Genomic DNA, 27,597 nt, shown 5'->3' with positions numbered 1-27,597 from the left:
ATAATCCATCTATGGATATTCGGAATCGACGGATCTTGGTTTCAGTGGGAGCTGAGATCGTCACAGGCAAGAAATGAATACTCCGGAAACGATGATATTGCCGGAAACGGAAATATGGATCGTATCGGAAATATAAATATTATCCAAGTCGTAGATGTTGCCGGAAACGGAAACATGGTACGTATCGGAAAATATTATCGGAAATGGAAATATTGCCGGAATCGGAAATATTGCCGGAATCGGAAATATTGCCGGAAACGGAAATATTGTCAGAATCGGAAATATTATCGGAATCGGAAAATAATTCCGGAAACGGAAATATTAAATATTTGTTCGAAACGGAAATTGATTTCGGAATCGGAAATGTTGAATATTGTTCGTATCGGAAATGAATTCCGGAATCGGGAAATTAATCGGAAGCGTATCGTACGAATTAGCATCGGACGAGGCCTGCCAGACGAAGGCCCAGCACGAAGCCGGGCCATCGCCCAGCAAGCCAGCGCGCCACAAACGCACCAGCCAAGGCTGCGCCAGGCCCACCGCAAGGCAGGCCCATCACGCGCCAAGGCTACGGCAGCGTGTGGGCTTGCGGCAGTGGGCTGCGAGCACGCGGGCTGCGCGCGCGCATGGCGCCCCTCGTGGGCTGCTGTGCGTGCGTGTGTGTTTGTGTGCTACTCGAATCCTAAAGCTACCGGGATTTGTCATATGATTAAATCTAATCCTAAAAGATTTAGTTTATTTAATTAGAGTCCTAGTAGGATTATAATTAAATAAATTAGTATCCTAATATGATTCCAAATCCTTTTCCATAACTCTATAAATAGGTGCCTAGGGTCACATATTTACATCGAGTATTCAAGTATTCAAAGTGAGTTTTTGAGAGCAAAATTCAGTCATACAATTGCCTATAAAGTGCCGAAAATTCAGAGTACCTTAAGGGCGATTCTAGTTGGTCAATCTTAAGGCGGATCCGGACGTGCTGTGGACTATCTACGGAGGGACGACACTTGGAGTCCTAAAGACTTGTTCTTGTTCGGTTCGGGCGCAGCTAGGGAAGGCACGCAACAAAGAGTATGCATCTAAACTATGCTAAATGATTATGTGTAAATAATATGTTTTCCTGGCTTAATGGTTTTTTCCGCATGATTTATGAATTGTCATATGTATCATAACCTAACAATGATATGTGGTCCTATTGTTGGAATGAATCTCCACACTCAAAATATCATGTTTGGAGTTGGGTTTCTTTTGAATGAGAAGTCAGGTTCTTTTGAGTGGCTTTTTAATTCTTTTTTGATATCTATGGGTGGGAAGCAACCGGTTACTATCATGACGGATCAGAGTTCTGCAATGGACAAGGCTATAAGGTATCGTCGATTATGATCCTATTATGTTCTTTATTGTACATTCATTATGTTCTTTTTATTACTTTTAATGTTCTTTTTATTAATATATATATATATATATATATATATATATATATATATATATATATATATATATATATATATATATATATATATATATATATATATATATATATATATATATTGCTTTTTGTTGATGTGTTTTAGGGAAGTGTTTCCTAAATCAAGGCATCGGTTATGTACATGGCATATAGGAGAAAATGCTATTGTAAACATCAAAGGTGTTATGGCTAAGGATGGTTTCAAACGTAGATTTGATTATGTTTTGAAATATACTGACACAATTGCCGAGTTTCAGCATTATTGGAATAGGTAATATATAATTTCCTAAATACACTTTATAATTCTGATAGTGTCTTTTTTGTTCTTTTGTTTTCTTTATGTGTTCTTTTATTTTTCTTCTGATGTTCTTTTTATTTTCGTTGTTCTTTTCTATATATTGTTCTTTTTATTTTCGTTGTTCTTTTTTTTTTATATATTGTTCTTTTTTATATGTTACGCGTTTTTTGTGTGTACTTTTTGTGTGACTTATTGTTCTTTTTTTTTCCTAAATACACTTTATAATTCTGATAGTGTGTTTTTTGTTCTTTTGTTTTCTTTATGTGTTCTTTTATTTTTCTTCTGATGTTCTTTTTATTTTCGTTGTTCTTTTCTATATATTGTTCTTTTTATTTTCGTTGTTCTTTTTTTTATATATTGTTCTTTTTTATATGTTACGCGTTTTTCGTGTGTACTTTTTGTGTGACTTATTGTTCTTTTTTTTTGTTATTTGTTCTTTTGTAGTCTTATGACTGATTACAATTGCAAGACACACAAATGGATAGAGAGGTTATATGATTTGAAAGAGAAATTGTGTCCTGCATATAACAAAGAGTGGTTTTCTGGGGGTATTTTATCTTCTCAAAGGAGTGAGACGACAAATCATTCTATTTCTAGGAGGTTGCATAAAACGAATGGTTTATGTGATTTTTATAAGTGTTTTTTAGATGTAATTGATGAATGGAGAAGTAAGGAGAACAAGGGAGATTATAATTCTTCTACTGGAAATAGATATTACGCATGTGCGGATAACATGTTATGTTTGCATGCGCGGGATGTGTATATCATTGCAATATATTTGATATTTGAGCAACGATTTATCAAAGCAATTGGTTTGAGGTGTCAACGCATTTCCTATGAGTTTCCAGTTTCTAAGTACATTGTTGGGCATCCTACAAAGGATTTTATTAGACATGTTGTGAAGTTTAATGAGCAAGAGATGGTTGTTGATTGTACTTGCAAGTCATATGGAAAGATAGGAGTTCTTTGTTCTCATATTCTTTGAGTTTTCATTGTCCATAATGTTGAAGAGATTCCCAAACAATACATTATGAAGAGATGGACCAAAGAGGCTATGAACACGATTGTTGAAGAAGGAGAAGATAGAGATAATGAAGTAAGTGTTGTTTCTGCTTCAGTTTGGAGGATGCAAAGCATAAGAAATTGCATCAAAGTTATAAATGAAGCTCAACATTGTCCGGCTGCAAGGAAGCTTATTGATTTGGGTGTGTTGGATATGTCATGCAAAGTAAAGGAGTATATTGGTGGTGTTGAAGGGGATGGTAATGTATCAAACAAGTATGTGCGAGATGAAACTCTACTCGATGTCGTTGAGCCTTCAACAGACACAGTTTTGCCGGATGTTGTGGAACCGATTGCTGAAAAAGTCATTCCAACAATGATTCAAAATCCACCAAAGCGAAAGAGGAAGATTAAGAACGGGACTGAAAAGGCTAATGAGAGGAATGTGAGACCTAAAGGAATTGTTGAGAAGAAACGCAATAAACTGAAAGGTTGGAACAAGAGAAGAGAAAGACATGTTGATAATTTGAGGGAGGAAACTCAGTCTACTGATCAGGTACACTGTTCTTTTTAAACATTTATTTGTTCTTTTATTACTTTAGAATGTTCTTTTTATTTATTTTTTATCATTGTTCTTTTTTCCATTTTTATGTTCTATTTATCCTTTTTGTTAATGATCTTTTAGTTTACTTTATTATGTTCTGTTGGAAAATTGTTCTTTTTAATAATCTATTTGTTCTTTTATTCCTTTAGTTTGTTCCTTTTGTTTATCATTGTTCGTTTTTCTTCCTATATGTTCTTTTTGTCTTTTTGTTTATCATTGGAAAATTGTTCTTTTTAATAATCTATTTGTTCTTTTATTTCTTTAGTTTGTTCCTTTTGTTTATCCTTGTTCGTTTTTCTTCCTATATGTTCTTTTTGTCTTTTTGTTTATGTTCTTTTGCTAAACAGTTCATTTTTTAAAAGAACATCTATTTGTTCTTTTAATGTTTATTATGTTCTTTTTAGAACTGTTCTTTTTTAATATCTATTTTGTTCTTTTTTCTTCCTAATCATGTTCTTTTTTTCCTTACTGTTTCTTTGTTCTTTTTCAGTGTATCATAAATTTACCTGTTGGTGGGGTTTTGGTTCATCCAACATCTCCAAATTCACAATTGGAAGCATATGTTCCAGATGATTATTTTGGAGTACACATACATCCTTTGTAGATTCTTTTCGCGATTGGTAATTTGTTCATTTTTTAAAAGAACATATTAGTTGATTGCAAGCTACTGTTGTTTGTGGAATCAACAAACTAAAATGTAGTTTTTAATATGAAGTTTTATATATATAATTTGAATTTACAACATAATACCTTAAGTATTTACATCCTGATATTCACAGGAATTCAAAAGATTTTCAAACATTTTGAAAAGAACAATCAGTCAAAAGAACATTTACAAACAACCAGTTCAAAAGAACAATTGTTTCTAAACCAATTCACAAACTACTAGTTCAAAAGAACAATCAGCAACATTAAAAGAACACAGATACTATCAAACCATTGTTTCTAAGGAACACTATCAAACCATTGTTTCAAAAGAACAATAACAAACCATTGTTTTAAACCAAACCACAACCAACTCATGCTTGTTTTTAAACAACAACCAACATCCAATATCAAACCATTGTTTCAAAAGTAATGTCTATTCTACTTGATTTGCTTGTTTCAGTGCCAGATATCTCAACTCATGCTTCTCGTTCTGAGCGCTTGATAAGATTTGTGTTGCATAATGTATCCTTAGCTGCCGAATATAGTTTTTCTGAAAATAAAATAATAATGTGTTATTTAAATAACATATTTACAAGTTTCGAAAAAAAATAAGATTTAGGAACTACTTACATCATCTTCACAGTTTGTAAATCCACAATCCCAATTCGGGTTGCCTTTATATGTCTCCATATGCCGCATTGCATACACCCCACAGTCGACTTTGTTTTCTCGATTTTTCCATGTCATTGAAGGTAATGTGATTTCATATTGCTTGATTTGTGTGTTTTTTAATGGATACCCTTCCAGCTCACAAAACTTCAACCATGCTTCAAACTGCATGGATTATAAAGAACAAAGATCAAAATATTAAACAACACGAAAATAAAAAAGAACAGAAATACTTAAATATTATTTTGAGATGAAATTGACTCAATAGACTTACAGTCTTTTGGGGATTCTGTTCATATTTGTTCTCAAAAGGTATTCCCTCCGGTAGATCGAGATTGTCAAGAATTTCAACTTTCTTTGTTTTATTGTTTATCACAATGAGGAAGAAATGTGCACCAGAACAAACAGGAAAGAACAACTACAAAAACAGAAAAGAACATTAGGCAAAGAAAAAAGAACATCAACTTAGCCAAAAAAAATTAAAAAGGGAAGAACAACTACAAAAACAGAAAAGAACATTAGGCAAGGAAAAAATAACATCAACTTAGCCAAAAAAAAAACAGGAAAGAACAACTACAAAAACAGAAAAGAACATTAGGCAAAGAAAAAAGAACATCAACTTAGCCAAAAAAAAAAAAACAGGAAAGAACAATTACAAAAAGAGAAAAGAACATTAGGCAAAGAAAAAAGAACATCAACTTAGCCAAAAAAAAAGAACATTTAGCAAAGAAAAAGAACATTTTTACCAGATGGTATCCCTTTAGAGATGAAACATTTGCAACTGACATTTCATGCTTAATGGAATCCATAAAATTCTGAAACCTCTTCTGCTCAGTTCCTTGGCTATCTTGTGTCCCACCATATGCGTCGTTTTGTAACAGCATATTCTTCATATAGAAAATAATTTTAAGTATACACTAGTATAAAATAATAAACAAATAAAATAATAAGGTTTTGGATGTTTTAAATCTTACATAAGGAATTGTCGAAAAGTAGAATTTCATGTTCGACTTTACGCACTGGTCTCGATCATCATTCAACAGTTTTGCGAATGTGTCAATGATATTATTTTCCACCCAAACATCCCCACCTATTGTAAAAAAAAGAAAAGAACAAACTTTAGTACAAAAGGAACACCTATGTGTTGAAAAAGAACAACTGAAATTAATTTTACCTAGGGTTTGCATATTAGCTCTTGTAATTAGGTTCCATTTGTCATAGTACACCAACTCACTGTTTTAAACAATAAAAATGATATCAATATAAGAACACTATAAATTTAAAAAGAACAAGTAGATTGAATTAATTGCAATTGTGTTAAAATACTTACCTAGGATCACCCTCTCCAATTGCATAATCAAGAATGCATTTCAAATCCTTGTCCTCTTGGCTTAGTTTGTCACTAGCCTCAAGTAAATGTGAATACTGAATTAAAAACGGTGACCGTAACACTATAGGGACATTCTTGATTCTCTTCATCCTCATTGTGGCAGGGATTTGACTTGTAGTTGGAACATCCTCTTCATCTTTTTATGTTTTTGTTGGAACATCCTCTTCATCTCTTAGGAAAAGAACACATTGATAGTGAATAAAATAACAGTCTAAATATATGAAAGAACATAGTCAAAATTAAAAAGAACAATTCAAAGAAGAAAAAGAACACCAAATCATATCTAATAGAACATAAGAGTGTTCTTACCTCAGATAGACTGATGGAGTAATCACATCACCCTGGGAATCCGCTACAGGAACTTTTGGGGTCTCAAAATCTTGTTCTTCTCGATTAGGGATTGGTGTCCCTTTTTCGCTGCTTTTGTTCAAAGCATCATCATTGTTCTTCAAACTCTCAGGTACTCTGTGCAGAGAGAAAATATATTTTGAACATTCTAAAAGAACAAAATCATTTATAATAAAAGAACAAACGATCATTTAAAATAAAATACGATTAACATTAATGCATTAAGACAGATAAGAACACAATGACAGTAGAAAAAGTACCAATGATATTCATAAAAGAACAATCACTAGTGGAAAAAGGCTCATTTGCATCGCACATTGTGCGTGGCAAAAACTCTCGACGCAAATGACTAAAAGTCATTTGCATCGCACATTTGTGCGACGCAAATGACCCTCATTTGCGTCGCACATTAAGCAAATGTGCGACGCAAATGACTTTTCAGGCGCCAAAAAATAAGTCATTTGCCTCGCACAATAGCTTAATGTGCGACGCAAATGACTATTTGAGCGCCAAAGAAATAAGTCATTTGCCTCGCACATTAGCTTAATGTGCGACGCAAATGACTTTGAATTTTGTAAAAAAAAGTTAGATATTTTACTATATATATATATATATATATATATATATATATATATATATATATATATAGTAAAATGAAACCTATGTATAGTAAAATGGACAACTCATATTATTAAATAGAACCACATCAAATCAATAAGACTAAATACGTAAAGGCAGTACCTTCATAAATCTTACAATACAAAAGCTTGAAATATCTACAACAATGTATTCCATCTAACGGTTTCTCTTGACACCCAACAAAAAAAAAAAATTAGTTGCTGCCCAGAATCTTCTAGTGTTTCCCTTGCTTCTAGTGTAGTATCGAGCAACGTCCCAACAATCATGGCCAAGGCGTAGCAAGTGATGAGAAAAGTGCATTTAGTATGTCAATCAAATTGGTTTTGGTGTACAGATCGTGAGTAGAAAACCAACCTTCACGAAATCATCCACTAGCAAAGCGATTCCATCTAAAGAAACATTTTGGTTAAGGTGTGAATATAGTTAACACAAATGAGATGAGACCCTGAAGATGAAGCATAAAGAGGTTGAAAATTCATAAAAAAAAAGCAGATATCAGGAAAAAAGAAACTGAATCTCACTGATTTATAGAAATATATGTTGCCAAATCTTTGGAGATGGCATAGATCTGCCCAGTTGCATGGCGAAAGTACTTGTTTCCATCTTCCCCAAACTTCCAGAATTCTGGTTCATGGTATTTAACATTCCTATGAAAAAACAAAAGAAATGCATAAGAGGGACATTGAAAATTATCTAAATACCAAGAAACAAAAAAAGAACAAATGGATGACCTATATAAAGAGGTCCTGGAAGCTTACTTATCAGCCAGAACGGGTCCAGATTTCATACATCCGATATACACTCTTGGTTTTGATCGATAATGAGCAAGAGTTGACGCAAAAACACCTGCAATAAAAAACAGATAATGAACAAAAATCATCAGAGACAGTGGATAATGGAAACCATGGTGGTGAGGGCAACATATGATAGATAATTAGATACAGAAATAACATTATTTTAAAAATGTACCTAAATTTAAATGTACATCGTCATCCACCTTGACATAAAAATCAGCATCCCATTTTGCAACAGCTGTGGAGAAGTATATCTTGGTTTTTGCAGACAATTCATGATATCCTTCAATATGCTCCTGAAAATGTTTTAGGACAAGATTCTCACAATGACCGAAAAGGTTAACCTGTACATAGATATACTGAACTTGGGGATTGTATTATTACCAGCCTGAGAAAGTCATGATGCTGAGCTTCCTCCGAATCAATCGCTCGATCTAATATGCTGTTAGATGTAGCACTATTTCAAGAATGCATATTTCAGTCAATGCACATTTCACAATAATTTAGCATTAAAAAAAAAAGCACATTTCACCACATTTATAACAAACTATCTTCCAATAGCTCCAACAGTCGAATGGAAAAAAATATGCACGCGCGGTTAGAACACAAAGGAGTATGACCACTATATCCAATGTCCTTTTCAGTCTCTCCACAAGCAATAAAAGCTTTGCTTGAAGTTTAAAGGATATGAAGTTTTAATCTTGGTGATTTGCAAGTTGCAACAACAAATCTCATACCAATCACACCAATGCTTTGATATATTATGTGTGTGCTTATCAATCATTTTTTTCATTATATCCATGTACTTCCTTAGGACTTTTAACCCTTTAAAGTACTATGATACAAACTCCCCTGAATGCCAAACTCTCCAGATTCCTCAAAAGATACTTGTCGTCCTAGTTCTTGTTTAAAGACTTAGTTTTTACTTCTTAACCAAGTAAATAACAATCAATCATTTTGAAACATATATGACAAGAATTCTTAGCATTGCACAAGAATAAAACCCTTGCTAGATATTAGATGACTAAGATAGTGTTGGTAAAACTTTATTTTATCTTATTTGTTCAGACAACATAAGTTTTTTTCCCAGACAAAAGAAGTCCGTGTAAGAAAAAATAAGTCTTTTTAAGGTGAACCAACCACAGATTAGAGGAAGTGGACTCTTTGAAAGTACAGATCCAAGGCTAAGAAAATGTGTAAGTTAGAACACATATGAATTCTCTGCCCATCAACCCACCCTAAGCGTTAAAGATCATAACTAGAGGCACTGGGTAATGTCCATGTATGTTATATTACTGACCAGTAACTAATTAGGGTAGCTGGTATTGCAGTTATAAGGAATTCAGTTATTATATTCATAGAGCTATCTTTATCGGCTATCAAATGAAAAGCTTGATTCCCTGATCTTCAATGTTCAATAAGCTCAAAGGATAATTTAAAAGTTTCAACCAATGGCCAGTTTAAAGAGTTGATCCAGGCAGGCAATCAGTCATTCGGCCATTCCAAAAGCACACCCACCCTGGTGACTGATGTTACTATCAGGAATTCAGGAGAAAACTATGGCCAATTTCATAGTCTTATTAATCATTCATAAGAAAGTATGGTGGCCTGTTTACATACATAATACTATTATCTGTATAATTCTTACAAGTGGATATCCATTTTAGTTGGAAGACTGTGTGTTCAATGTAGACAAAGTGACAAACTGCACATAAGATGAAGCCCTACTTGTATAATGGATTACACCTACATAATCTCCCTTCCAATCTACAAATGCAGAAACAACATAAGCAACTACAACTTGTCAACATAAGCAACAGAAACAACAAATGCAGAAAGATAGAATATATCACTACTTGTCAGAATTGTCACACAATTCAGAATTATTAGCAACTACTGACAAAAGAAAAGTAAGAATATATTAGTAGCAAACAATTTATCTATAGTACCCAATTCATTGACAATTCATTATAAAAGTTCCAAAAGTTAAATATACATTAAAAACAGCAATTAGTAACTGATTTTGAATTTAGAAAGGGAAAATGAATCTGAAAATGTAACTGTCATTAACGCAAAAACATAAGCTTCGATCACTAATCACTTATTGATCCACAATCCATTTGGGAACATAAGCAAGTTCAATCTAGCAGAACAGAAATGAAGTAACTTTAAATTCAAAATCCTAGATTCGCCATAATAACATAAGAAAGGGGCAAAAGATGATAAACTTCGACACCAACGTAGGAGAGTGAAAGTACACTCCCATATGGTGTGACAACAATTCAAACGGCAATTAAACAGTCTGATTGTCACCAAATCACATCGGATCACATGATCCCAGGTGCATCAGTAAACTAGAAGTCTAACATTCACAATAATCAACAAACACCCAGATTCAATGTGGGATAATTGATCAAAGCAGTCAGATCACGCAACATAACACGCTCAGTGACTAAACTTAAGCATCATACTTCACAACACTAAAAATCCAGATCTGCGAAAAATTAATACGACCAAATTCCCACAAAATTAGAAATTAAAAACAACAACATTCATACTTCAGGTCAGCAATGTAGCATCTATATGGGAAATTGTTTTTTCAGATTAAAATCAACAAAAGATCTATTTTCCACCCAAATCACTACGATCACGATTCAAACCTACCCAGATCAACAACTAACAACTTCAAAAAAAAATCAAAATCCTCAATTAAAAGTTCAAAAACTCGAAAACAAAATACTCGAATTCACAAACTAACCAACATGATCAAACCCTAGATTTATAATAAAACAACAAAAAGAGGCGCAAAACTAATTAAACATGGAAACTAAGGTAGGAGAGAGAAAATACCTCAGCAGGAAGGTAATCATGGATGGCGGCGGAGTAAACGAGAGCTCAAGCACCAACATGTTCAGCATATTACTCAACGTTCAAAAATCAAACAATAATACCCAACGGAAACTGCAAACGAACATTAATTCTTCGAGATATAGCCTTCTTCGTCGCGCCGGGACCTAGAATTTTTCCAGTTCTTGCCATTTTCGCACAGCTTAGATTTCCATTGATTAGAGTTTCGGAGGAGACAGAGAACAAGGTATTGGAGCCTTTGAAGGGAAGCGGGATAGTGGTGTTGTGGTTAGGGTGGGTTTCAAACAGGAGATCTAGAAAAAGGAGGATGAGAGAGAAAGAGATGTATGGAGGGAGGAGGCGGAAACCCTCTGTGAGGAATTGAATTAATTTTTAGGAATTTTAGGGTATCATTGCGTCGCCAATTAAAAAGCTGCGATGCAGTATAATCTTTGAGGATGGACTAGTCCTTTGCGTCGCCATATTAAAAAACTGCGACGCACTTGATTGAGTCATTTGCCTCGCAGTTTTGTTAATCTGCGACGCAACTGACTCTGGGAGCATTCTAGAGTCATTTGCCTCGCAAATTAACAAATTTGCGAGGCAAATGACTAAATTTTATGCTAAAAATTGTCATTTGCGTCATATGTTCAGAATGGCGTGGCAAATGCGGGGATGCAATTAAGCGTTTTTCTACTAGTGAATATTTTAATTAAAAAAAACTAATAATATTAAAGAACATGCAAAGATAGCAAAAAGAACATTAAGTACAATATAAAAGAACATTAAAGAAACACATGAAAGAGTGATCAAAAGAACAATGATAGTTAAAAAAAAGCACATTAAATTGATATCATTAGAACACAACTTAAATCCATATTAAGGTAAGTACACAATAGAAGAATCATGTCCACAATTAAAAATCAAAAGAACAACTAAAATAAAAAAGAACAGCAAAGATAGGAAAAAGAACATTAAGTACAATATAAAATAACATGCGATATAGAAGAAAGAATAATGCATCAATAATGAAGGAATATAGTTAAAATTGAAAGAAAAAGTCTCATTTTTTCTATACATGTGTAAGGTGACTGTGTTTAAAAGAACGCATACTCGGTTTTCGGTGGAGACTGCTGTTCTTTTTCTGAATAATCTTCCTTCTCCCCTGAAATCGTTTGAAGGTCACGTTCTGTTAAAGAGTTGTTCATCAAGAGTGCTTGGATCCTCATCTCCTCTTCATAGTCATGTGTAGGGGTAATTTCTGAAATGGACGGTAGTCCAAGCTTCAAAGTCAAATCATTAACCCCATCATTTTCAGAGTACATAGTGGGAGGTGTGAGAAATGGAGGTAATTCTGGTAGACTTTCCTCTGATAGAGGCTCCTCTGATATAGGTTCCTCTGTTTCTTTTTCCGTAATAGTTTCTTTTTTCTTCCCTCTAGTCGCTTTCTTGACTGCATCATCAAATAAAATGGAGAAGTAGTCCGAGCTGAAAAACTCTTTGTCTTGACTCAGAATGGAACCGATCTCCTGTGAATCTTTTCTCTCCTCATTCGATGCATTCTTGGCGTTATCAAACACGGTTGGAAGTTGTGTTTCTGAACACTTGGACCACATCTCTGCCATATTAAATGACATTGTTTCTTTTACATCAACAGTCGTGTCAAAGAACTTCTTCGACAACGACAAGAGGTTGTTGAATTTGTTCATCACACCACTTAATTCAGCTGTGGTCTTCAAGAACTCCTGATGAAACTCCTGATGAAAATAACATAGTAAAAGAACATAAGAAAGACATGGGATAAAATTAAAATGAACAAATAAAGAAAAAGAACATGTTAAAGGATCAAAAGAACATATTAAAGGATTAAAAGAACATTATATCAGTACTGAATAGAACATTAAAAACAACATATGGTAAAATGAAAAGAACAAATACATGAAAAAAGAACATCTTACAAGAATAAAAGAATATTAAAAATAAAATCCTGTTTCAATTTTATTTTTACCTCAACTGTCGAGGGTAGTTTGACTTCCTCGGGGTTGGAGTGTGTTTGTTGCTCTGGTATCTCCTGATCTTCACCGAGTTCAGTCACCGGTGAACTTTGATGTGCCTGTTGTTGTTTTTGCTGCTATTGTTGTTTTTGTTGTAGTGGTGGTGGTGGTGGTACTTGTTCTTGTTCTGTTGTTGGTGGTTGTGGTTGTTCTTGTTCTTGTTGTGGTGGTGGTGGTACTTCTTCTTGTTCTGGTGGTGGTGGTTGTGGTTCTTCTTGTTGTGGTGGTGGTGGTTGTGGTTGTTCTTGTTCTTGTTCTTCTTGTGGTGGTTCTTCTTGTTCTTTTTCCAAAAGAATATCTCTCCTATACTGTATTAGCTCTGGTGGGCTTTCGATTCTGTCAAGAATGATACCATGTCCAAAGCCACACTCATTATCATGCTTAACCCTGCTGCTTATCATTTGTCTTGACCAGCATCTAATGATGGGGAAGCTCCTTGGAGGATATTCTTTTTCAATTTGCACTCGATCAAAATAACACACCTAATTTTAGAAAAACAACATATCTTTTTGGTCAGTTAGATGAAAAAAGAACATGAAAGTAAAATGGTAGCTTAATGTTTAAAATATACCATTAAAAATGGTAGCGGACCAGCAAACCATCTGCTTCGGTCCTCATTCCAGTATTTAGCTGCCGTCAAAAGACTGGTATAGGCATAATGGCACCAATTCAGATTCCTTACTCGATTCAGATTAACCGTGCTAGCAAGGAATTTGAAGTTTGGCTTTGGAAATAGAAAAACATAAAAAAAAAAAAAATTAGTCATTATTCTTCATTGAATAATAAAAAAGAATATTTACTCAAAAGAAAGTACATTACAGGAAGTTTACACGAAAAATAATAAGAAAAGAACATTAAAGAAACACATGAAAGAGTCACTAAAAGAACAATGATAGTTAAAAAAAAGAACATTAAATTCAACACAAAAGAACACAACTTAAATCCAAATTAAGGTAAGTACATAACAGAAGAATAATGTCCACATTTAAAAATCAATGGAACATCCAAAATAAAAAAGAACAGCAAACATAGGCAAAAGAACATTAAGTACAAAGAAAAGAACATTAGAGGAAGATTTAAAGAAAACTTATAAGAAAAGAACATTGAAGAAACACATGAAAGAGTGATCAAAAGAACAATGATAGTTAAAAAAAATGAACATTAAATTCATCACAAAAGAACACAACTTAAATCCATATTAAGGTAAGTACACAACAGAAGAATCATGTCCACAATTAAAAATCAAAAGAACAACAAAAATAAAAAAGAACAGCAGAGATAGGTAAAAGAACATGAAGTACAAAGAAAATTATGTTGGCCTTGTGGATATAATTTTGGATAAAGATAAGTACACAACATAAGAATCATGTCTACAACTAAAAATTAAAAGAACAAAAATAAAAAAGAACAGTAAAGATAGTTAACAAAACATTAAGTATAAAGAAAAGAATTTTGAATTATACCTAAATGTTGGTAGTGGATTTGATCATTGTGTTAACAACAACCACGAGGAAAGATCTCTTCCAGTTATCATCAACTTTGGTGGTTTCTTTGATCAATGTTTCTATCATTTTCACCAACTTTGGGCATCCAGATTGCACATCCCAATATTTCCAAAAATCTGAAAATACTTTCTTCACCGCTGGATCTGTTTCATCTGTCAATTCAATCACCTGGTCTCCTCCAATAGGGATACCATACACAAGGTATATGTCCCCTATTGTAATATGCAAGGAAGATTTTTGTAAGTCTAGGGCCCGGGTTGAAGAGTTGAAATGGGAAAGCAACTCGTACGGGAATGGATTTACATTTGGTGGTATGTCAAGGTTTAGAAAAGACCCGAACCCTAACTCTGTGATAGCCTGTTGCTTTTCCCTATTAATAGGTTTATCAGATGAAATTCCCTTCAAAAAGCGCATCAGCATTTGCGCAGTTTGCCTCACATTCAGTTTGTGCTCATGGGGCTTTTGTTTGGGATCAATCACAGGTTTTTCTTCTTCCTTCACTTCCATTTCTCCATCAGCAATCATTATGTCATTACCTCTCTGAAAACAGAAACAAAAGAGAAAAGATCATTAGTTATAGTTTAAAAGAACAGTATATGTACGAAATAGAACAAAATAAGCAACAATTTTTTGGTTATACCAGAAAAAAACATTAGGTATATTTTAAAAGAACATTAAAGAAAAATAAAAGAACATAGATATAGAGTGAGTTATTTGACCTTCTTTATGAAAAAGGCAGAGGAAGATATTGATTCTTCTTCCACTTCTTCTTCATCTTCTTCATAATCTTCACGAAGAACAATCTCTTTTCCCTTCTTAACATAAAAAAAAAATTATATTATCATATTTTATTCTATAAATGTGTTGAATCCGTTTTCAAAGAAGAATATTTGTAGTTTTACCTTAGAAGTTCCTTTGCGCTTCTTATTCACTGGGGCAGATTTTTTCTTTTCTAGAGCTTCAAATTCCTCCTTGACCTCTTTCATCGTCTGAGGGAATTCTTCCTTATATTGCTGTATTCTGTTTAGAAACCAAAAGAACATTAGTTATAAAAAAAGAACATTAAATTCAACACAAAAAGAACACCACTTAATTCCAAATTAAGGTAACTACACAACTTAAGAATCATGTCCACAATTAAAAATCAAAAGAACATCAAAAATAATAAAGAACAACAAAGATAGGAAAAAGAACATTACGTACAAAGAAAAGAACATTAGAAGAGTGATTTAAAAGAACAATGATAGCCAAAGAAAAGAACATTAAATTGAATACAAAAGAACCCAACTTAAATCCAAATAAAGGTTAAAAACATAATAAAAGATTAAAAGAACATTGTCAAAAAATAAAAGAACAATAAAATTTCAAAAGTTACCTTGTTCTGTTTCGATTTGGAATAGTTTTGACTCTTGTTCCTTTTTTCTTTGTTTCAGGTTGTACATCAACCTTCTGTGCATCATCTTCTTGTGCACTAATAATCAAAGAAATATATTTTTAAGAAGAAAATAATGATTATAAATGATATGATATGTAGAACTAAAAAATATAGAATATACCTCGATCGAAAAGTTAACTTTCTCTTTTTTGGTTGGGGTTTTGGATGTTCATCCTCGTTTTCATCTTTCGAGGCATTGGTCTGTGCATTAAGCCTGTCTTCTTGTGCTTTCAGCTGTTCTTGAATGTCTAACAACATTTGTTTCTGTTGAAGTATTTGCTTCCGTTGTTCTTCAATACTTAACATTCTGAAAAAAGAACAAACATAAAAGAACATTAAGATTTATTTCTAAAAATCATAAAAGAACAGAACAACAAAACCCAAAACAAAAAAAAACAAGTGCACCGTTCTTAGGATGAACATGGCTTGTATTTCTTCTCCTTCCCCCCTTTTTTTTATTTTTATTTTTTTTATTTTTCATTTTCTATATATATAATATTTCTCCTTTGAGATTCATAACTTCTAATTTTAGAAACACATTCTTGAGAGAGAAAAAGAAGAGTTTTTGGTTTCTCCCAACAGAGGAGAGATTCTATGAGAGAGAAAGTTCAAAACCAATTTCCTCCTTGTTAATTCTATGAGAGAGATTCTACTAGTTTTTTGGTTTCTTCCAACAGAGGAGAGATTCTATGAGAGAGAAAGTTCAAAACAAATTTTCTCCTTGTTGATGAAGGTGCCTCGGGTGATTCAGGTAAATTTTCTCGTTCTTAATTCTATGTTCTTTTCCTATTTTAATGTTCTTTTTTTATAACTTTGTATTTCTATGGCATCAAAATAGTGTGTTCTTTTATAGAATGAGCAATTGTTCATTTTACATATTTAAAGTGTTGTTTTCATATTCTTTTTGATGAATAAAATAACATAATTAAAGCATATATTTTTAATATCAAAAAATAAATTGTATCAAAAGTTCAGTAACAAATATTAAAATTCAACGTCGTGTTATTTTTTTAATTAGAACATATGTTGGCTGGAAAAGAACATTTGAAGAACTTAAAAGAACAAGAAAAAATATAGATGTAGTTTTATATTTGTACTTTTGTCTTTTTATATAAGTGTTCTTTTTGTGTTTTTGCTACTGTTCTTTTTGTGTTTTTTATATAAGTGTTCTTTTTGTGTTTTTGCTAGTGTTCTTTTTATGTTTTGCTATTGTTCTTTTTTAATTAGAACATAAATTAGTTTGAAAAGAACAATTCCAGCAGTTAAAAGAACAAGAAAAAATATAGATGTAGTTTTATATTTGTACTTTTGTCTTTTTATATAAGTGTTCTTTTTGTGTTTTTGCTACTGTTCTTTTTGTGTTTTTTATATAAGTGTTCTTTTTGTGTTTTTGCTAGTGTTCTTTTTATGTTTTGCTACTGTTCTTTTTTAATTAGAACATAAATTAGTTTGAAAAGAACAATTCCAGCAGTTAAAAGAACAAGAAAAAATATAGATCTGGTTTTAAAGTCCATCAAAAATTCGTCATTTTATTTACTAGTTTTTTTGTAATTTGATTGGAAAAGAACAATTTCATCACTTAAAAAGAACAACACGCAAATATAGATCTGGTTATAGTTCATCAAAGTTTCGTCGTTCTATTTATAATTAGAACATTAAACGGTTGAAAAAGAACATCTAACATTTTACGAATTTTACTCCTAAATTGTTACGGAATTTAAATATAAAAGGAAAAATTACTTTAAATAATCCAACCTTTCGACGATTTTCCGTTAATAATCCAACATTTTGATTATTATTTAATAATCCAACCTTTGCACCCCATTTACTTTTATTGCACCCAAGTTACCGAGAACCGGCTAAAAAGGTTAAAAAGAATTAAGAAAAAAAAATAAAAAATTCGCCCTTCTTCTTTCCTCCATAGCCTTTTGTTCAGTGTGATCTACTGATCTCTCCTCCCTCCCAACAGCCATTCTCTGATCTCTGCTCTTGCAAAAAAAAAATCAGAACACCAACAGCTTCATCAACTTCTTTATCTTATTTTCTCTCTCCCCCTTACCTCCTCTATATTCCTGGAGCTTCCATGGAAGCCACCCAACCATGGCCTTCGTCCCTACTCTCTTTCGTAATCATGTTTTTTTTATCACTCTCTCTCCTACCTTCACTAAGAACAACAATGGAACCAATTGAAGAACCCAATTGTAAAATACTAGACAATATTGACGCATTGAAAGCTCAAAAAAAAAAAACATTGAAGATTGAATTTTTGCCTTTTAATTTCAACTTCGCTATTCTTTCGCCGCTAGAAAACCCCCTTTAACGACACTTTCCTTCATTTTCCACCGTCGGCGATGCAATTTACCGTTACAGTCTTCATCTTTTGCTCCCCTCTTTAGGTGCTGAAGGTCTCCCTTTTTCATTTAAATTTCCAATTCATTTATTTTTCTAATATTTGCTGATATTTGTTTAGGATGTAGACTGTTTCTTTGAAATTAATTTAGATTTTTTTGGCTAATTCATAATTTTTTCCTAAATATGATCCAATTCCTGAAATTTGGATTGTGTTTAAATTGTTATGCGTTATACAACATTGTTACAATATGTCAATATTGGATTTGTTCAATTGTGATTCTTCAGTGTTTGATGTTGATCTGGCTCAAAATTGAGAGAAATGAATTAATTTCCGGCTTAGTCAAATCATTAAATCTGGGAGGAAGAAGAAAGAAACCAGAAGGGAAGGAAGAAAGGAGAATTTTTTTTTTTAAAAAAAATAAAGAAATAAATTATAGCGGATGGTTGCTTGACACGTGTACAGGTAACCTGTTGTATTGAGTTGGTGACCGGTTGGGTGTAATAGAAGCTAATGGGGTGCAAAGGTTGGATTATTAAATAATAATCAAAAGGTTGGATTATTAACGGAAAATCGTCGAAAGATTGGATTATTTAAAGTAATTTTTCCAATATAAAATGCATAAACTAGAATAATATCGCCATTTTGGTGGTTAGAACACAAATTCAATGTTGAAGAACAATTTAAATTTAAATATAGATCTGGATTTTCAAATTGAAATTGAACCAAACAACTTACTTGGCTTCCGAATTTTCTTCTTCTGGTTTTGAAATTTCTTTGTTTTTCCTTTTCACAAAATCCTTGAGAGGAATCTCATCACTTCTGTTTACAATTGCAAATTTTTAGTATAATTGCCAAATTAATTAGAATTTGAGTTAAAATAAACCAAAATTGGAAGAAGAAAAAAACCAACTTACTCAGCAGAAGCTTTTGGTTCGTCGGATTTTTTCGTTCTACCCATTTTTTTGTAGAAATTGAGTTTGAATTGAGTTAGAAATGCAGTTGAGAGTAGGAGGGAAGTTGATTAGTTTTTTGGGGAAATCGGTTTTGAGAATTGCATGTAACAGGGTACTTTGCAATTTGGGGTATTTATACCAATCCTTTTAAGAGGAGAGATAAATAACTGTTCCTTTTTGAATTTTATATTTTAAAACATAACTGCTTTTAATATTTTTACTTTTGTCTTTTTATATTAGTGTTCTTTATGTTCTTTTGTTATTGTTCTTTTAATATACTTGTTGATGTTCTTTTCTGATTTATTTTCACTGTTCTTTTCTTTTTTTTTCTGCTGTTTTAGTGTTGTTGCGTTTTATTGTTTAATTTTTGCATTTTTGGACAGGTGCACCAAGAGCACCGTGCACACCCCTGCACAATCTGAGCGTTGCACTGAAGTCTGAACCAGACAATTGGTCTAATCAATTAAATTTCCTTTAAAAAAAAATATAGTTAGTCGGACTTTTGCGCACTTTTGCCCACTCAAGTGACAAGTCAGCCACTCTTTCTTTTTTCCTTTCTCTTTTTTGCTTCTGTTGCAGTTGCAGTCCCCCCTTGGCAATGTTGATCGAACAACGATGGAGGATAAACCACATTACCGGCTTACTGCCGTGTTCAACAAAATCAGTATCCACAATTATCCTTCTCCAAAAATTGCATTAATCAAGATTCCACAGAGTTTGTTTGTTGCCGTCGTTCTAAGAATTCAACAATTTTGTTATTCGAGATGCCATTTGTAGGTAAAATACTTGTCAGGACTTTGTTTAGGTTTCTCGAAAACCCTAATTTCCGATTAATGTTCTCTTCGTTAATTTTCTGCCATTTGCATTTATGAAATATAATCTCGATTTACAGTTAATTAATTGCTATGAACTTTTTAGATTCTACTTTATTGACTTGTAATGCATTGGAGACTTGGAGTGCTTCGCGTACGGGTGTTTGATTTCAACCAGTTGATGTTATGATCCCGGTAAAGGAATTAGGGTTATGGTGTGTCATTAACTTTGTGTTTAATGGGTGGAAATTTGGAATTGTACCTTTTTTTTAGGGTTTAACGGATGGTAATTTGGATTATGACCTTTTATGCTGCTTTTACGTTTTATCCAGTAAGTTGATACTGATTTCGTCGCAACATAACAGACTACATGATCTAGTGACCTATTGTCTTGTGTACTATTTTTGTTTGAATTTTTTAATCAATGTTGACAATTAATTTCAATCAATCTATGATAAGACGATAATCTAACAAATCATTTTTAACATTTGATCTAGAAATCATATATTGGTATCATTTTCTGTACTTATTTTTTGATTAATTTATGGACAAGGTTAGTAAACATAATGGAGTAGTTCGATCAGACACAACTTTGTGTACATCCAACGCTCCCTTCCTTCGCATAATCAAAGCAAGAGCCTTGTTAGTAGCATTTGGGTAAGAACAATGATGTTATGGGTACCATCAAAGTCTAATGTGACTTTGTTTTGAGTAGCGGGAGTAGTAGCCTGTAATCCGCTTTGCTGGATGTTGGAATTAGGCTTTTGTTTTGTCATGTATTGCAAAGCAAGCGTTCATACCTTTTTTTTTTATTGTACAAGCATGAGTTTCATAGGACACTATCTAGATATGTATTTGGTTGATGCGATTCTTGATAAATGTATTTGTACCAAAATTAACTTAAAAGATGTTGGAATTAGCCTTTTTTTTTGGGGGTAAGGAATTAGCATTTCTTTTGGTTGCGTCGTAATTTACTTAAAGATGTATATTTTCTTTAAGAGATTTCTTGATTAGCTTGTGTGGTGCAGAATCAGCTTGGTTACATGCGATTTTCGATAAGATAGATTTTGTGATTCAATTTGCAAGGCCTGCATATGAAACGTTACACAAGAGTCTTTGACAAAGCCTCCAATTCAATGATTAGGAGGTTTAAACTGAACTTTGAGCTTTCGAAGATATTTTTCAGAAATACTACCCTCAAACTTGAAAAAAAAAAAGGTTTGTATAGTACTCCATAATTGGTAGTGTTGTAAATGCTTTAACTAAGAGACACGATCAAGCTGTCATCCATGGTTCATTTACTCGTTCATTAAGTCATTTTTGTTTATCTTTGTCTTAGGCTGTAAAATGATTCTTGTAGAAACCCATTCAAGTATGACTCTACACTTGGTCACATACTATTTTTTGGAAGTGGCATCGCAAGATCGACTAAGCATTGAGTCTCTGGTAAGCTTCTCTTTTTTTCAAACTTCGTTTTTATGCCTTCACACGTTTCCTTGTGTTGTCAGAACATAGACAGAGCGTAAGCATTTCCTGTCTATATTATTGTGTTCAGGAGTACAAAGTTACTTGTGATCACGGTACACTTGGTTGCATGAACCCATATGTGTTGAATCAGTCGACTTTTAAGGACAGGTCATAATTTTGCTTCCCAAATTTCTGCAGATTGTGTTGTACCATTCCGCGAGTATATGTTGTGTAATAACAAATATGGATATCATCTCATATACTTGTGAGATTTAAAGATGTATCTAAAGGTGGAGTGGAATAATTTAGAGGAGAGAGTTGGAATATTATTAACTTTTGAAGTGTTATTGTCCTGGATTTGTGTAGTGAAAAAGTACATTGGCAGCTGCCCAAAAAACAATCCATTAACTATTGTAGGGTTTGGGGAAGTTTAGATGTACAGCAACCTTATTTTTTGTCACTCCAAATAGACAGAGAGTGCTTGGTAATAACCTTCGCACCTGCCTAGTACTATTTTAAAAATCAATGTAGTACTTTGATGAAGTTTATTTTAGTCAAATAGATAGAGAGTACTTTCTAAAGACCTGCCTAATAATATTTTCTATGTCAATGTAGTATTTTTGATGAAGTAATTTTAGTCAAAATGTCAAATGCGATAGTTTTTGTTTTTTTAATAGAACACAAATACACAATAAGTTCGACAGTAGAAGTGAGATATGGCATGTTATTTGAAAATTATGAAGTAATGGTAAAAAACATTTCCTCTATTCTTTTTTAAATAACACGATTATTTAGGCACGTTTGTCAATGCACGATTTCAAAAATTGATATCTTCCATTATGGACAAGAAAAAATTATAAAAGGTTGATATTTTAAAAAATATTTATTGAGACAAATCTAATAAGACCCCACACGACTATGTTTTTTCTTAAGTATAAATCACAAAAGGAAGTCAAATGAGTTTGTGCGAACAATGTCAAAAATTCAATTGGGTCATGTAAATAATAACGGAGGAAGTACAAGTTTAAGGGATGTAAGGTCACCGGTAAAAGGAAGGGTGAAGTGGTGGACACAGAGCCATGATTTTTAAATCGGGGTGTCGACATGTTAGTAAAACAATTATTTAGGCTCCGTTCTATTCAACTTATTTTGTCTGAATTTATATTATCTGAACTTAACTGAACTTAACTAAACTTATCTGAACTTATCTGAACTTGAACTTATTTATCTGAAAAAAAACATATTTTGTGTGAAATAAACTTATTTATGTGTGAAAATGTCGTGAAAAAACTTATTTTTTCTGAACTTATATTATCTGAACTTAAGCCGAACAAAGCCTTAATCCATATTAATTTACTTATTCTAATACATATAAGGTATAAACATGTTTGTTTTACAAAATTGGGGAGTCGGTCGCCCACCCTTGACACACCGTGGCTCCGTCATTGGGTGGACATAGGGGGGAGTTAGAGGAAGAGTCAATGAAGCCCCCTTAAATATGAGATGTACTCTATATTTCCTCCAATCTTTTTTAGTTGACACGTTTTGACTTTTGACACTATTCACATATTCTAGTTTGACTATGTTTTGTGATTTATATTTAGAGGAAAAATGTAGTCATGTGAGATCTTGTTAGATTCTTTTCATTTGTATATTTTCATAATATCAACTTTATATAATTTTATTGTTGATAATCAAATACTTCTTCTGTTCTTGAATGTTAGTCTCGTTTGGAATCTAACACAATCCAATAAAAAATACAATTATCACATGAATTTCAGTAGAATATAACCCATGAGGGTAGGAGAGAGAAATAATTGAAAGGTTTAACGGGGATAAAAGTTTATTACTCCCTCCTTCTCTAATACTCGACCTATTTTGATCGGACACACTTGTCAATGCACAACTTTGACCACCAATTTCTTTAACTATATATTATAAAAACTTATAAAAATATTAATATTTTGAAAATATATATTAAGATGAAGCCAACAATATATTATATACTAACATTTGTTTTCATATACTAAAAATAAAATAGAGTAAAGTGAATTATGTGAATAGTGCAAAAGTCAAACCGGGTCGAGTATTAAGGGACGGAGGGAGTAGAAGGTAAAATAAGTGGTCTTTTGGATATTTATAAGGGTATAAAGAGGATAAATGTTGGACAAATAAGGAAATATTCCAAAAGGGACTAATAAAAGAACAACTCAATTAGGAAAAGGGACTAACAGTCAAGAGGGAGTATATTAATTGTTGAAATTGTTCGGCAAATATGATAAAAGAAACGTGTCAACTAAAAAGGAATGGTGGAACTAGTGGAAGTATTATATAGAGTACCAGAGTAGTGAATTAGTGATCTAGAAACAGAACTGCCCCTCCCCACTTTAGGGAAGTGGACTGCATAAGCGGCTATGCAACTCGATCAGTATTCATTGAATCATAAGTTATGGCATGAACTATTGATAAAGAAAGTGATGACAGCTACTGTCTTTTATTCTATTTTTAAGTGCGGGAATTCTGGTAGATAGTGATCAGAGAGAAAATGCGAGACATGCTTAGAGAAGAAAGTTTTCTTGGAAATTACTCATCAAACATTGGGCATAAAACAATGGGCATCTGATTACCCTATTTTTGGCTGTACACGGTTGTTAAGGAAGAAAAAGGTGAATTTTGTCCTGTAATGATAACTGATGTCAGTTGCTAGATTCATTACCTTACAACATACCCCCACTCCCTGATCAGGTGCAGTCAACTACATTGTACAGTGAAGTTCCATAATTTTCTAATCAACGTGCAATTTAAAGAATATGATAAAAAAGGTAAACTTGAAAGCTAACTACTTTTATGAATCATGCATGGTTAAGGTGGCTTAATTATATTTTTTACAAATTATATGATCATCAAGCATGCAGCACTCAGAGTTCAGATTACTATTTACTATATATAGTTCCATTCTGTTTAACTCTGTGTTTCATTCCTTTGCTCATTGTTACTCATATTTTTAGTCACATATTTCGTTGTCTTTTTTATTTTTTGGTTTGCTTGTATACTTACATGGAAAGTGACGATTGCTCTCAATGTTTTAGCACCGGACAAAGTGCGCAAGAGAGGGGATTGGCACATGTTCCAGAATGTTATGAGGTTCCCGTTTCTGAACGTCCTAGCTTGAATTCCCCCGAAGCTCAGATTCCTGTCGTTGACCTGACTGGATTGCAATTGGGGCCCACTCACCGCCCAGCTATCGTTGAAAGCATTAGGCAAGCTTGCCAGCGCTTCGGATGTTTCCAAGTAAACCTAGTTTTCTTTAGTTTTTTTATTTAGAAAATGTTCATGTGTAGCTAGTTTTTTTCGTGTGCCAACTTTCTTTTTTTGCCTCATTCTTCTATATATAGACTTTGCACTCAACATTTGAGCTCTTTAGCTAACCTGCTCGTAGTAATTTTTTTCATTTTGGTGTGACATAGAAAAAGATATTCGTTATTCTAAATTTTTGTAAATTATATGCCAAGAATATGTTGAACTGCAGGTTGTTAATCATGGCATAGACCAAACAGTCCTCAACAAAGCACTTGGTGCTGCAAAAGAGTATTTTCTCTTGCCTGCAAATGAGAAGTTGGAGTTAATGTCAGACGATGTTCACAAACCAGTGAGGTATGGGACAAGCCTTAAGGATGGCGTTGATAAGATTCAGTTTTGGAGGGTCTTTCTTAAACATTATGCAAATCCCTTGAATGATTGGGTGCAGTGTTGGCCTGAGAATCCACCCACTTACAGGTATATTCCGACTTAGATATATTCTTATCAATATTGCACATTTTGATATTACCTATTGTTTAGGATATCTATCATGCATACAACTGAATGCAGTGCCGTACTTGCTTATGTTGCTCTTACTCAACAGAAGACATTAATTGTTATTTCAAATTATTCTCATGATTATCATCTAAGATACTGTCATATGTACATGCAACTGAATTTTCTAAGATATGCTTCATTTTCATTTTATTTCTGTGATGAATGCAGTGATGCAATTGCATTTATTTGTCTATAATCCATAAAGTTAAAGACGTAAATTCATGATCACGTAAAAGATACTACACGTAAAATTAATTATTTGATGAAAGAGACCCCCAAAAATATTTCTGCATGGGAACAAAGAAATGAGCAAAATTGAACCTGCTTGTCCATGTATAATTCTGTTAGCTCCAATCTGATTAGCTAACTGCATATCTTGAAGTGCATGTGAATCAATGTGACTCTTCTTTCTACCACGAATTGTATTTATGAACTCATATGTTTGTCTGAGGTTACATAGGAGTACAGAAAACGGCAGGTTTAGACTGGATTTCTCGTTACTCATGTCACTATGTCAGCATTCTCATGCGAGTGAATTTACAATAAATGCTCCTCCGTCAATTGCGCCGAAATTCATGAACTATGATTTCAGCATGGGAACAAAAAAAGGAATCATGCTCCCCTTATTCTAATAGGAGTACCAATATATACAAGCATGGTGTATGCGTATGCATATACTTCCGTATTTCGTCATCTTGATATCAGCCAGATTGGGTCTGGTGGATTTCTCTTAGGCATGTTATTTGAGATGTAAGCAACAATTTAAGGTAAGAGATGCATGTGTTTGTGCCTCTCTAGTCTCTATACTCCGTATTTCAGAAGTGACCTCAGAGGGGGGAGAAAAAAACACATAATTCAAGCTTTATCTTTGAGTAAAACATTTTTAGTGGATAGTTCAAGAAAAAGTGTTAAAACTAGTGACTATAAAGTGGGGCCCAAAGTACACATAATGATTTATCCTAAACGGTTAGCTAGTACGGAGTAATTTATTTTACCATGGAAGGAAAGTACACTAGTTCATGCTTGAATATGATCCTATTATTGATGATTTCTCTAGTTTGCAAATAATGAATTATGGTCTATGATATTCGGACTCGACTCGGCTAATTTGTGAAAGAATCATTATTTTGATCCAAAACAAAGTGTCCATAACCATGTCTGAGTGTCAAGGATCCAACACGGGTGCCCCGACTAACATAAATTATTGTAGATATTGTTATACATAGCAGTATTGTAGATATTGTAGATATTGAATTATTTTCATGATTGCCAGGGAACATATGGGAGCATATTCTTCAGAAGTGCAAAAACTAGGAGTTGAATTAACAGGAGCTATCACAGAGAGTCTTGGTTTGGGTCCCAAGTATGTGAGTGATAAGATAGAACAAGGCATGCAAGTAATAACTACAAACTGTTACCCACCATGTCCTCAACCTCGTCTCACACTCGGGTTACCTCCACATTCAGATTACAGCTGTTTGACCATCCTACTTCAGGGCTCCCCAGGGCTAGAAATCATGGACATGCAAGACGGTGGCTCGTGGAAACTCGTGCCAAATGTAGACGGTTCCTTGCTAGTCCACATAGGTGATCATTTGGAGGTATTAAGCAATGGGCTGTACAAAAGTGTGGTGCATAGGGCTGTTGTTAATTCTCAGAAGACTAGGATATCCATTGCAAGCTTCCATAGTTTGGGGTTGGATGAGAAAATGGAGCCTGCTTTCCAGTTGGTAAATGAGAATCATCCCAAGGCATACAAGGGAAGTAGTTTTAGGGATTTCTTGAATTTTCTTAGTGCTAATGATATTGGTCAAGGAAATATATGCTTTCTTGACACCCTCAAAATAGAGTAAACGGTAATGCAGATCACACTAAAAAACTCTAAAAGTATCTTTTACTTTCATTTTTGTAAAGAATTATTCTCTGTCCCTAATTGTTTCCCCATTTTATAATAATGTTTTATTAAGATTTGGTTGTATAGAATTGAAAATAGACAAAAGTGGTTGGTCAAATGTGTTTTATGTGGGAGTAAATGTGATTTTATGAACTTTTATGGTAATTAGACGATCTTTTAGGGACGGCCTAAAACAAGAATGGGGGCATATTAGAAGGGACAGAGGGAGTACCTAATAAAAATTATATGAACAAAAAATTATATGAACAATGATGATTTTTACAAGATTTGTTATAAATATATTGTATTATGGATGCCCATTATACCCCTGACATCTTTATCTTATATAATACATGTATATGTACAAATTATATCAATTGGTAACCGTCAGTTTCTCTCTCCCCCTTTCTCCCTAATTTCATAACAACATTTACTTTTCTTTACCTACGGATTATATTATTGCTTGCAATAGTTTTCTTTAGGATAATTTTAACGAGGACTAACACAATTCTCTGTTTTTTTTAACAACAACAAAGCCTTAGTCCCAAAATATTTTAGG

General features: G+C 33.2%; 5 protein-coding genes and 1 long non-coding RNA gene across 11 annotated transcripts; 3 read left to right on the top strand and 3 right to left on the bottom strand.

Moving 5' to 3' along the window:
• The first annotated feature begins 1,179 nt into the window (after window positions 1-1,179).
• Window positions 1,180-2,751, top strand: LOC130470049 (protein FAR1-RELATED SEQUENCE 5-like). The gene is made up of 3 exons (XM_056839610.1): window positions 1,180-1,367; window positions 1,596-1,739; window positions 2,211-2,751. Exons 1-3 carry the CDS (start codon window positions 1,180-1,182, stop codon window positions 2,749-2,751), a joined length of 873 nt encoding a protein of 290 aa, XP_056695588.1.
• LOC130470048 (uncharacterized) lies at window positions 1,602-3,976 on the top strand. The gene is made up of 3 exons (XM_056839609.1): window positions 1,602-1,739; window positions 2,211-3,324; window positions 3,863-3,976. Exons 2-3 carry the CDS (start codon window positions 2,797-2,799, stop codon window positions 3,974-3,976), a joined length of 642 nt encoding a protein of 213 aa, XP_056695587.1. The 5' UTR covers window positions 1,602-1,739; window positions 2,211-2,796.
• Window positions 3,977-4,218: 242 nt separating this feature from the next.
• On the bottom strand, window positions 4,219-5,538 carry LOC130469375 (uncharacterized). Its single transcript, XR_008929881.1, has 3 exons — window positions 4,964-5,538; window positions 4,651-4,854; window positions 4,219-4,570 (listed from the first exon to the last, which is right to left on the bottom strand). It is a non-coding gene; the product is annotated as an uncharacterized lncRNA (long non-coding RNA).
• Window positions 5,539-7,136: 1,598 nt separating this feature from the next.
• On the bottom strand, window positions 7,137-11,104 carry LOC110780931 (beta-1,3-galactosyltransferase 7-like). Its single transcript, XM_056838626.1, has 6 exons — window positions 10,711-11,104; window positions 8,245-8,317; window positions 8,036-8,156; window positions 7,825-7,912; window positions 7,588-7,713; window positions 7,137-7,455 (listed from the first exon to the last, which is right to left on the bottom strand). Exons 1-6 carry the CDS (start codon window positions 10,776-10,778, stop codon window positions 7,431-7,433), a joined length of 501 nt encoding a protein of 166 aa, XP_056694604.1. The 5' UTR covers window positions 10,779-11,104; the 3' UTR covers window positions 7,137-7,430.
• A 605-nt stretch (window positions 11,105-11,709) lies between these two features.
• On the bottom strand, window positions 11,710-15,282 carry LOC110798174 (uncharacterized). The gene is made up of 6 exons (XM_056838619.1): window positions 15,169-15,282; window positions 14,986-15,078; window positions 14,225-14,806; window positions 13,333-13,485; window positions 12,716-13,243; window positions 11,710-12,464 (listed from the first exon to the last, which is right to left on the bottom strand). Exons 1-3 carry the CDS (start codon window positions 15,250-15,252, stop codon window positions 14,225-14,227), a joined length of 759 nt encoding a protein of 252 aa, XP_056694597.1. The 5' UTR covers window positions 15,253-15,282; the 3' UTR covers window positions 11,710-12,464; window positions 12,716-13,243; window positions 13,333-13,485.
• A 4,243-nt stretch (window positions 15,283-19,525) lies between these two features.
• On the top strand, window positions 19,526-27,110 carry LOC110798176 (2-oxoglutarate-dependent dioxygenase 21, chloroplastic). 6 transcript variants are annotated; one of them, XM_056840759.1, is made up of 7 exons: window positions 19,526-19,784; window positions 20,378-20,476; window positions 20,848-21,037; window positions 21,159-21,265; window positions 24,376-24,577; window positions 24,816-25,063; window positions 26,418-27,110. In XM_056840759.1, the coding sequence occupies exons 6-7, from the start codon at window positions 24,912-24,914 to the stop codon at window positions 26,995-26,997; spliced, it is 732 nt and encodes a 243-aa protein (XP_056696737.1). In that variant the 5' UTR covers window positions 19,526-19,784; window positions 20,378-20,476; window positions 20,848-21,037; window positions 21,159-21,265; window positions 24,376-24,577; window positions 24,816-24,911; the 3' UTR covers window positions 26,998-27,110. The 6 variants fall into 6 exon arrangements, with proteins under 6 accessions (XP_056696737.1, XP_056696736.1, XP_056696734.1 ...); XM_056840758.1 differs by lacking the exon at window positions 20,378-20,476 and having other exon boundaries at window positions 20,834-21,037; XM_056840760.1 differs by lacking the exon at window positions 19,526-19,784 and having other exon boundaries at window positions 20,373-20,476.
• The last annotated feature ends 487 nt before the right edge of the window (window positions 27,111-27,597 follow it).

The sequence above is a fragment of the Spinacia oleracea genome, chromosome 3 (assembly GCF_020520425.1).
Source record: "Spinacia oleracea cultivar Varoflay chromosome 3, BTI_SOV_V1, whole genome shotgun sequence".
NCBI lineage: Eukaryota > Viridiplantae > Streptophyta > Magnoliopsida > Caryophyllales > Amaranthaceae > Spinacia > Spinacia oleracea.
Note: the sequence above shows the minus strand (reverse complement) of the source record. Positions and strands in the feature narration are given on the sequence as shown.

Coding starts and splice junctions, on each gene's coding strand:
- LOC130470049 (XM_056839610.1), top strand. CDS start 1,180: ATGATATGTGGTCCTATTGTTGGAATGAATCTCCACACTCAAAATATC. Junction 1,368..1,595: donor GCAATGGACAAGGCTATAAG/GTATCGTCGATT, acceptor TCCTAAATCAAG/GCATCGGTTATGTACATGGC. Junction 1,740..2,210: donor TTTCAGCATTATTGGAATAG/GTAATATATAAT, acceptor GTTCTTTTGTAG/TCTTATGACTGATTACAATT.
- LOC130470048 (XM_056839609.1), top strand. CDS start 2,797: ATGAAGAGATGGACCAAAGAGGCTATGAACACGATTGTTGAAGAAGGA. Junction 3,325..3,862: donor AAACTCAGTCTACTGATCAG/GTACACTGTTCT, acceptor GTTCTTTTTCAG/TGTATCATAAATTTACCTGT.
- LOC110780931 (XM_056838626.1), bottom strand. CDS start 10,778: ATGCTGAACATGTTGGTGCTTGAGCTCTCGTTTACTCCGCCGCCATCC. Junction 7,913..8,035: donor CGATGTACATTTAAATTTAG/GTACATTTTTAA, acceptor TTTTTATTGCAG/GTGTTTTTGCGTCAACTCTT. Junction 7,456..7,587: donor ACATATATTTCTATAAATCA/GTGAGATTCAGT, acceptor ATGTTTCTTTAG/ATGGAATCGCTTTGCTAGTG.
- LOC110798174 (XM_056838619.1), bottom strand. CDS start 15,252: ATGAAAGAGGTCAAGGAGGAATTTGAAGCTCTAGAAAAGAAAAAATCT. Junction 15,079..15,168: donor AGCGCAAAGGAACTTCTAAG/GTAAAACTACAA, acceptor TATGTTAAGAAG/GGAAAAGAGATTGTTCTTCG. Junction 14,807..14,985: donor CTGCCTTTTTCATAAAGAAG/GTCAAATAACTC, acceptor TTCTGTTTTCAG/AGAGGTAATGACATAATGAT.
- LOC110798176 (XM_022003344.2), top strand. CDS start 24,344: ATGGAAAGTGACGATTGCTCTCAATGTTTTAGCACCGGACAAAGTGCG. Junction 24,578..24,815: donor AGCGCTTCGGATGTTTCCAA/GTAAACCTAGTT, acceptor GTTGAACTGCAG/GTTGTTAATCATGGCATAGA. Junction 25,064..26,417: donor GAGAATCCACCCACTTACAG/GTATATTCCGAC, acceptor CATGATTGCCAG/GGAACATATGGGAGCATATT.